Raw genomic sequence first — 13640 nt, forward strand, 5'->3', positions numbered from 1 at the left:
AAAATAGAAAATTAGCTGGATGGGGTGGTGCATGCCTATAATCCCAGCTACTTGGGAGGCTGAAGCAGGAGAATCACTTGAACCCGGAAGGCAGACGTTGCAGTGAGCCGAGATCGTGTCATCGTACTCCAGCCTGGGCAACAAAAGTGAGAATCCATCTCAAAAAAAGAAAAAAAAGAAAGAAAAAAAAAAAAGGTAAGGAAGTGCTCAAAATATACACCACCTCATGATGAGAGAGTATGTCAAAGGGGCACAGAAGCCCACCAAAAGAGCTTCCGGGGGCCAAAGCTACAGAATCTGATCAAGGAAATAAATAATGCATTATGGATTGTAATCCAGAGTATCAAATAAGAATCCATGAGTCTCAATTGATATAAATAAATGATTAATAAATTAATAAGTAGGAGAGAAGAGATAAATCTCCTATACAGAAGAATTCCAGATACTTTTTGTAGACACTCTACCCTCAAGGAGGGAAGCATAATCTTCATTTCTTAAGTGTATGCTGCCCAAAGCGACTCCCTTCCAAAGACTACAGTATGGAAAGGCATAAGGGCTGGGAGTGGAGAACAGTAAGTTTTCAGTGCAGAACTCTGATAAGCACTATCTGTGCCAGGTGATCAAGGTCAACATCAACAGTGAAGTCATGTTGATAGTAGGTATCCTTGATACGATGTGATGAGAATGGCATTTTACCTCTGTGGTCTTCCTCCCCGAAACAAAAAAAGCCCAGTTTAATCATATCACGAGGCAAACATCAGACAAATTCCAGTTGAGGACATTCTGCAAACGTTTCACAAAATGTACTCTTCAAAACTGTCAAGGTCATCAGCAACAAGAAAAGCCTAAGAAACTGCCATAGTCAAGAGAAGCATAAGGAGACAGGAGAACTATTAATAGAGGTAATACAGTATCACAGATGGGATCCCGGGGCAGAAAAAGGAAAATCAGGTAAAAACTAGGGAAATCTGAATAAAGTGTGTATTTCAGTTAATAATAATGTATCAATATTGGTACATTAATTGTGCCATGTGTACACAACTAAATGGAATAGGGAAAACTGGGTATGGGAACGCTCTGTATTATATTTGCAATTTTTCTATAACCCAAATCTGTTAAAATCTAAATGTGTATGAAAAACATCAACAATGCAGTGAGCTGAGATCATGTCACTGCACTCCAGCCTGGGCAACAGAGTGAGACTCCATGACTCCATCTCAAAAAAAAAAAAAAAAAAAAGAGAAAAGAAAAACATCAACAACTAAATAACCTTTAAATACTGAATAGAATATGGTATACCTTTTACTTCTCATAAATTATTCAAAAGTCTGCCAAGTATTGGTCTGAATATGGAAATCATATTTTGCTTACGCTGGGGAGTGGATATATAGGCCTTGTTGTATTTTTCTTTATGCCTTTTTGCATCTCTGGTATTTCATTTTTTTTTTAAATGCTTACCTGTAAACCAATTGTATAAAAGTCAAAATGTTGTTATCTCCCATGATGGCTACTTAGATAATCTTAAAACATCAAATTCTTTGAAAATAATTTTTCAATGATTCTGCTTTGCTGGTACCCAAGCGTGTCCAGTGTGCTCACGGGGTGCTGGGCACTGTCTCTGGGAAAGCAGAAAACCAGACTCATCTGTAGGTGACATGGGCTCAACAGCTTCCTGCCATTTTCTTTGATTAGTAGTTAAGAACTTTTTTTTTTTTTTTAATTTCCCTGACAACTTTATGTCTATGTATTCTACTAGATTGTCAGCTGGCTGGAAGCAGGATGATTGTATATATATTGTGTAACTATACATAGTTAATAAGTATTTATTGAATGAGTGACCATAACTTAATGATACAAAACTTAGACCCTAGAATTACCTGGGCCTGAGAATGAAGTTTAGCTTCCCAACTGCTTACTCCAAAAGGTGCTTTGTGGAAGAATGTGCTTACTTACGGTTCTTTGTAAATGTTAGCTATGATTTTTATAAGGTGCTTGCTGAATTAAATAGCTTAATATTTGTAAAGTGCTTAGAACAGTTCCTGGAACAGGGTAAGTGCTGCTTGTTTGTGTTTATTTATTTATTTTTTTTATGTTGCTGTTGACCAAATTAAACTTCATTCATTTTGTTTAGTCTGTTAGGGATATTCTTTGGAAAATCTTCTACCTTCTGTGGAAAGATAAGGTTTAAAATGTATACTATAAATTCTGATTCATTCAAAATGTATCACTCTGGGATATAGGTAACTCAGAAAGGAACCTGGTCTGAACACCTCTGTTGTATTTATGGAGGAATAATGTATACTACAAAAAAGGAATCATTAAATCATTTAAGAAAATTGCTGTGCACTTCAGCAATACCATTCACATATAATTAACAATCCAGCTTTGCAGGGGTTACCTGGTTTCAAAACATTGGCTTTCAACATTTTTGGCTTAGCTCAAAATTTAAGAAATACACTTTACATCATGACTTAGTACACAATAGTACATGTGTGTGCATATATGTACATGCCTAAATATTTGTGTATATGTATAATGGAAACAAAATTTTACTACACAATGGTCATTCCTAGTAAGTGATGGATGCTCTTTGATACTTTTTCTAGCCCCAATAGGGTAATTTGCACTTTTTTTTTTTTTTAAGACAAATTCTTGCTCTGTTGACCAGACTGGAGTGCAGTGGTGGATTACAGGAATCCACCACCACACCTGGCGAATTTTGTATTTTTAGTAGAGACGGATTGTCCAGGCTAGTCTTCAACTCCTGAGCTCAGGTGATCCACCTGCCTCAGCCTCCTAAAGTTCTGGGATTACAGACATGAGCTACCACATCTGGCTGAGAATTCGCACTTTTAACAGGTTCCAATGATGCTGTCGATACAAGTCTGGGGACCACACTTTGAGGACTTCTACACTAGACAAGACTAGTGAATGCAAAAACATCAAACCCAACTAAGTGCCACCATGTGCTGGTCTGGCCCCACCCTTCAAACTCATTTACACTTTGCTTTAGATTCAACATCCACCTGCTCTGGTCCTGGCATAATTCTGGGTTCCCCCACTTTTGGTGGATCTTGTTTCTATTTTCCTTACCAGTCAAAATGTCCACAGTCATCTCTTGCCTAATCGTTCTCCCTCTCTCTGTCTAGAAATGGAAAGGTAAAGAGGTTACTGGGATGGTCTCACTAGAGAGACAAACGCAATTAATCATCACAATAATTCAAGGGAAAGTTACACAGTACTTGCTGATTTTTCCAGGATCCTAAATGAGTTAGTTACTGTTTTGGCATAAAGTCAACCAAAATTATGGGAATACCTGTGCCTATTTCCTCTTGATGATTTTTGGTCTTTTTTGCTTTCCGAAAATGGGGTAATGCATAAAATTATCAATGAAAAACTTCCTTGCTCTTGGTCATTACTTTAATAAAAAAAAGTTCAACGAGTACATATTACAAGGATCCTCTTGGTAGAACCACCATTAGCTGAATAGAAAACAGAACTGTACTTAAATATTAACTCTAGTTGAAAAAGAAAATGATCCTTAACCGTAAATTGATGAGGTTCGCCCAGTGATGGTATCACAGCCAAAGATGAAATTGGTGAAATCAAATGTTAAGAGGTCTCAGAATTGACATCACAAGGGCAAAGAGATGAAACAAATAAGGCCCAGCATGGTGGCTCATGCCTGTAATCCAAGCACTTTGGAGGCCAAGGCAGGTGGATCACCTGAGGTTGGGAGTTCAAGAACAGCCTGACCCACATGGTGAAACCCTGTCTTTAAAAAAAAAAAAAAGAAAAGAAACAAACAAATAGTGGTATCTGTCCAAGGAGCAGCAATGTGGCAGCTGGCTACTGGCTTCCATATGAAAGAGAGAAATGATACCTACCTAGTACCAACATGGAGGGAGGCAGGGAGAGGCTGCCCCTCGAAATGGGGAAACTGGCTATTTGGGCAGGGAAGGAAACAGTGACTGAAACAAGGAATTAGCTGTTATTGGTACCAGCCAGAAAACAGTACTGGTATTCCACTCTTAGCTTTCAGGGAAGGAATAACTGGTTGGCTCCCAGTTCAGACATGGCCCCTAGCATCTTAATTAATCTTATAACTGGTTCTGTATGTTTCTCTCTTTTGCATCTCAGGTTTAAAATGTTCTTTCTTCTGAGTGGGTGATTGAGATGGAAATTCCACCAAGTTTTCTCGAGTGGGTACTCTATGACAAGAAAGGCAGCTTTAGCCGCCGTGGTTTTAAAAAAAAGCTTAGGTCGAGTTTTCATAAAAATCACAATTAAATTTTGGGTTATGGAGGAGGTAGCCAAGATAGAATATGCTTTTGAGGTACAAGATTGTTGGAGGGAATCATTATCAGCAGCTTTTCACAGCTACCCAACCATAAAATGACTTTGGCTCCGAGAGTAGTAGCTAGATTTTGGCTTCTTCTGTTTTTCCTGTCCCATCCCCCATCTCCTCTTGGATGCCTTGGGATTCAAATGTAGATGAAATGCAGATTCTTGGGAGAAAGGAAGACGTGCCAGGTTTGGCTGGTGATTGGGAAGAGGAGGATCTCAAACTGAAGATTGTAGTTATTGTTCTTTCGAGATGAAAAAAGGCTGTGATTCTTGATCTGAAGAGTCTTATCGTGGGTAGTACCTGCCATCGATGATCAATTGTTTGGATTTGAAGAAGAGCGAATTGAATTACGTTGGCCTACAACAACGGGGACGGGTCAGGTAAGAATTGTTGTTTATTGCCGGGAGACGTGTGTTTTCATGTGTGTATATCGCCTCTCTTGTCGCCCACTTGTCTAATCTTTTAAGAGTCATGTATCTTACCAGTAGATACTATTGTGCTGTATGTATTTTTGGTGCATTCTTCCTGATGTGGTTAGGGGATGTGATTTTACTTTTATTCTCAAGCCACTGAGGAAATACTTTAATAGCACCCACACACGTGGTCATGGAAACTACAGAACTTCACTGTTTCATAGAAGGTGGTGGAAATTCCAAGTCATTAAATAATCTTCGGCATATTTACTTCTGCTATGAGTGCTGATAAAAAAAGTGATTGATGAAAGCAAAGTTTGCTTAAAAGTAAGACAAATTGAATGAATGAGGTTAAAATATATTTGTGTGTGCATGCATATATATATATATATACATATATATGTATATATATATATATATATATATAAAAGCAAAGTAGCATTTAATCGGTGAGTTTTAAATGGGGGCAGATGAAAGGAACAAAGTGGATAATTGAGAATTTGCTCAACTTCTCAGTGGCTAGGTGAGTACCCATCTCCTTTACCAGTGGAAGTCAACTGTCAGAGTGGAGAGTTATTTGGAACTGAGTTTAGGAATATGGCTCACTCCTGCTTTGTTACAGAGGCTAATCTTAATGTTGTAGACTAAGGATAGCAGCATAAACAATCCAGATCGTCAAGACTAAAAAGCTACGTAAATTGACATTTTTGAGTTACGTTTATGAGGCTGTAATTCTTACCTTTTTTGTTTCCACAATGGGGAGAATTGCTTTACTAGCTCAGTATCTGAATATGGTTGTTGCGGATATCTACCATCCCTTCTTTCCCTCTCCTGGGCAACAATGGTAGTTTTAGAGACTCCTTGGAAACCATAGTACCCTTAAGCACGTGGTGGAGCCCCTTGTGAATGCCTAAGCTTGTGGATGTTCTGAAGGTGGCAATAATTAGGGTAATGGTCACGGAGAGAAGTGCTTGTGTTTGTACTGGCCCATCATTGCATAATAGGCTTATATGTTAGATGTACCAGTTTATTTCCTATTGCGGATCTCTTTTTTCTTTTTTATGGATTGTTTTACTTGAGGGATTTTTAACCATCACTTGCCAGTATTTGAGGGCTTGCCGATGTGTGCGCTCAACGCTTTGAGACTCCTCAAATGTATGAAGTCCTAGTCCTTGCCTTCAAGGAACTTACAACTTTTGTTGATGAATTGGTATACCTAGAGAGAAGACAACAATGAAATGCAGCAAATAATGGAAATGCTAAGTGAGAGGAAAGAGGTGCTGTTTGGAGGAGGCAGAGGAAATTGGCTGGGCCATCAGGGAAAGAGGCAAAGCTTGAGGCGCCTTGACCAGTAGATGAAGTGGAGACTTTAATTTGCGATTCTTGTGCGAGCATTTGATAATGGGAATTGGATGTGTGCGTACTGGATAATGGGAATTGGATATGCAGGTATTGGGCTGGCTTGTGGACCCGGAAATTCCATTCATTGAGTAACACCTTCAGATTTGAAGATGAGGTCTGACTGAAGGTCATCATCGGGAGATGGGTGTGGGGTGAAGAGTGGACAGACATGAGTGCTGCAGTGAGCACGCGTGAGTGCTTCCGCAGCGCTTGAAGATGGAGTTACCGATTTGGCCCTGGAAGTCAGGAAGGCTATCCTTTTCAGGTGAAACCTGAGCTGGGAGTTTCTTTCCAAAGGTGGGGACCGCAGGTAGAAGCACTGCTTAAGTGGAACGGCGATTCGACTTGCTGTGACTTAAGGGTCGGCGTGGTGCTTGTTCCTGGGTGTGGGGAGGGTAGGAAACCGCAGGGTCTGTGAAATGTTCCGTGGTCGTTGAAACGCTCTTGGGGGGCACAAACGAATAGGGCTTTAGGAAGAAAACTGGTGGGAGGAGACTAGTGGCTGAAGGTCGGTTAGGAACTGGAGCGAGATAGAGCAAGTAGGGGTGACGCGGCCCGAAGGATGCCCTGGGAGACGTGGAGAAACTGGCGAGGGCTTCCCCATGGAGGGCCTGGGGAGAAGGTGAACAAACGCCTCCGCAGTGCCCCGTGGGGAAGTTTCGCGCACTCCGCGAGAGAGTTCGGAGTTGCAGGCAGTCTGGGGGAGTTGGGCCAGGGAACCCCTTCTTTCGCCGCCGAGGGGGCACGTCCAGGGCCCGGCAGGTGTGCCCTGGCAGCCCATCTCCCCTGAGAAGTGGAGCGCGGGTCAGCCCTCGCTGTTCTGAGCGAGGGCCTGTAGTGTAGCCCACAGCGTTCCGCGAAAGGAACCACCATTGACAGCCGCGTTCCATTAGAACCCAGACCTCCCGGGAATCCAGACTCGGGCCGCTCCCCGCCGCGCTTCGGAGGAGGCGGACGCTCCGAGAGGAACCCTGAGGCCTGGCGTGAGGGAAGCTGCGGGCAAAGCGGAGGCAGCCGCGCCCTCGCGCCGCCCTCCGCCGCGCCGGGCTCCCGCCCCCCGGCTCCCACCCACGGCCTGCCGCGGAACCAGCGTGCCCGCCGGAGCGCGCCGGGCCACCCCGTGGGGCGCGCGGCCCGGACTCCGGGTCTTGGCGGCGGCCGGCGGGGCGGGCATGGGGTGGGGTGGGTGCTCCACCTGGCCACGCCGCCGGCCCTCTGCGGGCTGGCCCGGCCCCGGACGGGCGGGCGCTCGGAGGCAGCCGCTCTGCGCTCCTCCTGGAGGGAGGCGCGCGGTAGACCGCGCGGCCGCTGCCGTCGGGGCGGTGGGCTCCAGGCGCCGGCCGGCTCGCTCGCACGGTCCCCCGCCGCATCTCTGGCCAGTCGCTGCCCTTCCCGGGGGGCACGGCCGCCCTGCGCCTCGAACCTCGAGGTCCGCGTCCCGCCTGCCCGGGTCCGGGCCCCGAGCGCCCACGTCGAGGCGGGCGGGGGGGCGGTGCCGCGGGCCGGGCCCACCCCGCGAGCGGGACCGGGGAAGTCGGAGCCCCGCCCCGGCCCCGCCCCCGCGCTCCGGCCCCACCCCCGCGGCCCCGCTCCTCCCCTTCCTGCCGGCTCGCTCCCGGCCCCGCCGGCCGCCCGCCTCGGCCCCGAGCGGAGCCCACTGCTCCCCTCGGCCGCCCCGCCCCGCCGCCGCCCCGCCCCTCCCGCGCGGGCGGCCCGAAAACCCGGAGCGCGGGAGCGCGGCTCCACCGGGCCGGGCGGCCGCACTGGGCATGCTCAGTAGCCGGGGCAGGTTTTTTGGTCGCAAGTAGGAAGCTTTCTGCACTACACCGGAGAGGGGAGCCGCGATCCGGCCGCGCCGCCCGCACGCCGCCGCGCCCGCCCCAGCCCGCCCGGCCCCGCGGCGGGGCGCGATGAGCCCAAGCCTGAGCCGGCCCGCCGGGGAGTGAGCGCGGGGCGCCCAGGGCGCGTTGCGCAGCTGCTCCTGCGCACAACCCCGCCGCGCCGCCGGCCCGCACTGGCCGCGGAGTGCGAGAGGCTGGTCCGTGCCCAGCGCCCGGCCGGCCGCGGGAGCAGGAAGCGCAGGCCACGCAGGACCCAACTGAAACAAAGTGTCGGCCGCCCGGCGCCGGCGCCCGCCCCGACCCTGCCCCTCCCGCCCGCAACTCCGCCGCCCACCATGGCTTCCGAGGAGCTGTACGAGGTACCTCCCCTCCCCCCGGCCTCGGGCCGCCCCCCGCCCGCCGCCCCTCCCGGCCCGGCCGCGCCGCCCGACGGCCCCGCTCGCCGCCCGCGCCCGCCGCGTCCCCTCCCCCGCCGCGGCCGCAGTTTGCTGGACGGGAAATGTGTGCGAGGGGAGCCCGGGTGTTCGCTCCGAGGGGCCCCGGGCGGGGGTCCCGGAGTTGCCGGGCGTGGGGGGGCTCCCGGCCGTGGGGAAGTGGCGCTGACACTAGTGACTTGCTCAGACTCAGCTCAAAGTGCTCTTGGCGTGGGTCATGGAAGCGGAGCCCGGGTTGCCGCTCGGCGGGGACCGTGGGCGGCGCGGGGGGGTGGGGGGGTTTCTTGACCATTTAATAAAGCATTTGGGAGAAGGTTTTCGGGGGGTGGCGGGAAGAAGACTGGTGCAAACGCTTTCGACTTTGCCGTTCGCCAGAGCGATGCAAAATCTCTCACCGAAAATGCTAAACGTTGACCACATGCTTTAATTAGGTTAGCATTGTGGCCAGAGCCAGGAAATTTAAATTTAACGCTGATACACCGTCATTCATTTGCGCCGCAGCATTGCAAATGAGAAGGGCACAGCCAGAATTAACTTATGGTCGATGGGGTTTAAACCAGTTTCAAGTTTGAGAGTTACCAATTTGGATCTTTAGACATGCTTTGTATGCCTCCGTGTAACTTCTTTTGACGTATTTAAAAGTAGACTTCCTGGGAGTACAGAAGTTTGGAAGGCTTTCTGCTCTTCTGGATAAATGATTGTCTTGTTTCACATGTATTTGTAAATAAGTTCCTAAGAGACTCAAAACTTGCGGAGACTCTGTAGACTCACCTTTATGATGCGTTTAGGGACCCGGGTGTTGAGAGACTTAAGGAAGCATCTTTAACAAGTAGAGCCCTGTGGCCCCAGGGATCCTTTCAGTTCTCTTGTCTTACGGGTGTATTATTGCTGTTGGCATAGAATAGAGCTTTGCTGTCAGCGATGTTAGCCTTCTAGCAACTCTTTGTTGTTTTTTAAAAGCAAATGTTTGCAAAAGTTCTCAGGAGAAAGCTGCCTTCTGTAGAATTAAGGGTAAGATTGTTGCTTCTCCTTACATTGTATATGGTCAGTGTACCTTAGCTGGTACTGAAAATGTTCCATTCTTTTCAACCATATTACACATTAGCTATGCCCCACTGTATTCAGGATACTATTTAAGGTCATTTGGGGATGTAAAAGAAAAAAAAGAACTCCCTGTTCTTAGGAGATTTCCTTATAGGAAGGAAAGTGTTGGGTGTCTTGGGAGACAGAAGTAGAGGCGAGGATGCTTGAGGTCTTCCAGGTGAAGTCTGTACAGGGGAAAGTACATAGCATGAGGGTATGGGTGAATTTTAGTTCCTACATGAGATCATTCTTTGGTTATTTAGTCTTGAGTGTTCACTCTTGGCATTTGCTTTTATGAGTGTAACTACAGAATCAGTTCAGTGGTAGAAGCACCTTATACGTAAGTTGTATCTTAGGTGTATAAGAATGATTCTGAAGACAGCACATTTCCCACTAGTACATTATGGACTCAGTTTAGTTCCTTCTGTGCTTATTCTGTATCTTTAGGTTTCTATTCCTAACAGAAGTCATTTATGAGTAACAGTTTGTACTAAGTTTATGTTCATTTAACATTTATTGAATGCTAGCCCCGTGGAGGTTTTCTAGGGAGATACTGAGCTCTAAGAATGGTTCATGCTTTCAAGGAGTGTCTCTTGGGGAGGAAATAAGTGTATTGCAAAGAAACGATATAACTGCACAATTGAACTTTTGATTCTGGGTTTTATTTTAGTTAGTTTTGGGGAAAGGGTTTTATAGAAGTATAGTTCAGGTGATAAATATAAGTGTGTGTAGTAAATGTGTAGCGGTATCAAGGCAAATTTTATAATTTCTCTTTTACTTGGAGGCAACACTGTGACTATGTTACCACTGAAAGTTGACATAGAAAGGTTTGCATAGCAGTCCAGAGCCTAGATTTGGAGTCAAACAACCTAATTATTGACTTCCATCTCTGTCACCTTGGGTAAATTAGCCTTGAAAGCTCAGTTTCCTCATCTGTGAAATTGGGATCAATGCTTCCCTTATAGAGATACGAAGTTTAAATGAGAACATACGTAAAGCACACCCTGCAATTCCCATAGCAAGCACCCAGTAAGTGATGACGATTGTATTGTAACTGACCTAAAATGCCTCCTGGAAATCTGGTTTTGTTTCTAAAGGTATAGAGTTGTATTGCTTTAATAAAGGCAGTATTATTTGTAGGGCAGAAGTGATAGACACGATAGTCTGACAGGGCTGGGAAAGACACTAAGATAGAAGTTTTATATTTGGCCAGAGGCTCCACAAATCTAGAGGGATGTATTGACAGAGGAGGAAATGTGAAGCCTTGCTTTTTTGGACTCACATGGTGTGGTAGGAGGACAGGTCTGCAGTAACTGGGAACTTGGGTGAGTGACCCAACTGCTGAGCCTTGGTTTTCTCACCTAAAAGGAAATGTCTCCAAAACTTAGCATGGAACCTGATACATACCAATAGATCTTTAGTAAATGTTTACATGGCTATTGAAACTAGGCTTTGCGAACAACAAAGGAACAGATCCTGGAAAAGATGAGTAGAGCATGAGCCTTGCAAAATTTGAACAGTTACTGTTAGTTGAAGGATAGAATAGGTTTATTACCTACTTTTCAAGCAGCTAGGATTGAAGAAAAACAGATTTTTGATGTGGCGTAAGTTAGAACTATAATTTTCACAAAAAGACAAGCATCCTTTACATCACGCTTCTAATGTAAAGGGTCAGGTAATAAATATTTTAGATTTGTGGGTTATATTATGGTTTTCGTTGCAGCCATTCAGCTCACTTCATGTGTGACATGGTAAAAGCCCATAAAACTGCATACCTCAACTATACTTTGGCTTTACAAAATGTCCAAAGTCCACTGGCCCTCAAAATGTCCAAAGCCCCTAGCTCCCACCCCTGCCCAGGAGGTGATTTAGGGCATAAAATGTCTTAACACCCTCCTTTCTGGGCCACAGGTTAAAAAAACGCGAGTCCTCCATAGCCGCCGGCAATTAAAACCCTGCAATTTAGCATACTTTTGTCTTAGTGTTAACTTTCAGTGCTCGCTCTAGTACAACACTGTGGTGCAAAAGCAGTCATAGACAACGCCTGTATGATTGTGTGTCATGTCTCAAACTGTTGATGGATAATAAAATTCCTGTCATTTAGTATGTTTCATATCATTTTTATGTGTCATGAAATACACACTTGGTTTTTTCCCCAATCACTTAAAAATGTATAAATGATTCCTAACTTGTAGGTTCCGCAAAAATAGGCAGTGGCTGGCCTTCACCTGTAGGTTACTGTTAACCCCAGCTGTAGGTGATCAGCTGTCATAGTCTTTTTAGGAACCAGGGTTTACACAACGGTTGAGGGATATGTGGAAGTTAGAAGGGATTTCTTTCATCCCAGCTCTAGACTTAGATCTGGGTGGTACTCCTCCCGCCCTCCTTCTCTCTCTCTCTCTCTCTCTCTCTCTCTCTCTCTCTCTCTCTCTCTCTCTCTCTGTGGTACTCCTCCCGCCGTCCTTCCCTTCCTTCCCCCCGCCCCTCTTTTTCTTTTTGAGACAGAGTCTTGCTCTGTCTCCCAGGCTGATGTGCAGTGGCTTGATGTCAGCTCACTACAACCTCTGCCTCCTGGGTTCAAGCAATTCTCATGCCTCAGTCTCCCAAGTAGCTGGGATTACAGACATGTGCCACCACAGCCGGCTAATGTTTGTATTTTTAGTAGAGTCGGGGTTTCACCATGTTGGCCAGGCTAGCCTTGAACTCCTGGCCTCAAGTGATTCGCTGCCTTGGCCTCCCAAAGTGCTGGCATTATATGTATGAATCACTGTACCCAGCCTTCTCTTGTTCTTAGAAGCTTGTTAAGTAACTTGTTTTCTTGGACTTATCTTAAGTAACTATCTCTCCTAAACTTTCTCACCAGTAAAATAGGGAGGATGATAACTAAAGAATTGAAACTTAAATGGCATTCACATGTAAAAGCAATTCTACAACACATCTTCCTTTTTTATCCCCCGCTTTGAGATAGTCTACCTCTGTCACCAGGCTGGAATGCAGTGGCATAGCTCAGTGCAACCTCTACCTCCCAGGTTCAAGCAATTTTCCACCTCAGCCTCCTGAGTAGCTGGGACTGCAGGCGCCCGCCACCACGGTTGGCTAATTTTTTTTTTTTTTTTTTGTATTTTTTTTTTTAGTAGAGATGGGTTTCTGCCTTGTTGGCCAGGCTGGTTTCAAACTCCTGACCTCAGATGATCCACCCACCTCGGCCTCCCAAAGTGCTGGAATTAACAGGCAAGAGCTACCGCACCCAGCTACATCTTCACATTTTTAAAGAGGGGCAGAAAAACACCCAACTCTCAAACCCTGAAACAAAACCTGTTTTCCCTTCTTCAAGATTTAGGATTTGAAGATACTCTGTAAATTGATTATATCACCAAAGAAAGCTGTGAGGTTAAGAGGACCTTAATTTATTTAGCAGGCAAGTAACCACCTTAAGACTTTGTTCACATGGACTCAATAAAGATTGTACGCTGTTGTAAAATGGAATAAGCATTTCTTTATTTATATGTCTTAATAATTCCTTTTTTCCTCAGTAGATGTGGAGTTAATCCGCTGAGAATTCCTGTAATAGTTAATTTAAATTTCAGTAAGCTCTCAATGATTAGTCTTGACCTTCTGAGAGACTATTTGTTTTTATTTTCAAAAATGGAAGCTGTTAAGAATGAAACCATACCTAGTATGTAAAAAAAAGTTTGAAGGTTGATTAGTTTGAAAGGATGATCAGGATTTGCGGGCGGAAGGTAAGTCTTTTGAATCTTTCTTCCTACTTTGGGATAAAATTCTTGCTCTCGCCTGTGCACCACAAGGGTTTTACATACATTAACCAAAAAAGCACAGTTTGAAAAAAGTCTCCATCTGTAGTTCAAATGGAAGTCACAAAGACCAGGACACCTTTCATGGATGTTGGCCAAGCTAGGTTAGCGTATGTTGTATGTGGTGTAACTATCTGAAAAGATTGGGATCACCAAAATTAGGAAAGAAAAAGAGTGAATTTGACTTCCGGAGTTGATGGTGAGGCTGTGAAGTCAAAAATGCATGTGTGTTTTGAAAATCACCTATCTTAAACGCTCTTTTTCCTGTGAGTTGCTGAGAATATTATTCATTTGCCCAGGCAGCAGTG

General features: G+C 45.7%; 1 protein-coding gene across 2 annotated transcripts in view; it reads left to right on the forward strand.

Annotated features, from left to right (window-relative positions):
* Positions 1-7912: 7912 nt before the first annotated feature.
* CDYL (chromodomain Y like) overlaps positions 7913-13640 on the forward strand; it is a 180166-nt gene continuing 174438 nt past the window's right edge. Inside the window, exon 1 of one of the 2 annotated variants that reach the window (XM_074398402.1) lies at positions 7913-8362. In XM_074398402.1, the coding sequence (XP_074254503.1) occupies positions 8339-8362 (24 nt within the window). In that variant the 5' untranslated portion in view covers positions 7913-8338. The remainder of the gene's footprint in view (positions 8363-13640) is intronic. The other variant, XM_074398401.1, reaches the window with a different exon arrangement.

The sequence above is a fragment of the Saimiri boliviensis genome, chromosome 4, assembly GCF_048565385.1.
Source record: "Saimiri boliviensis isolate mSaiBol1 chromosome 4, mSaiBol1.pri, whole genome shotgun sequence".
Lineage (NCBI taxonomy): Eukaryota > Metazoa > Chordata > Mammalia > Primates > Cebidae > Saimiri > Saimiri boliviensis.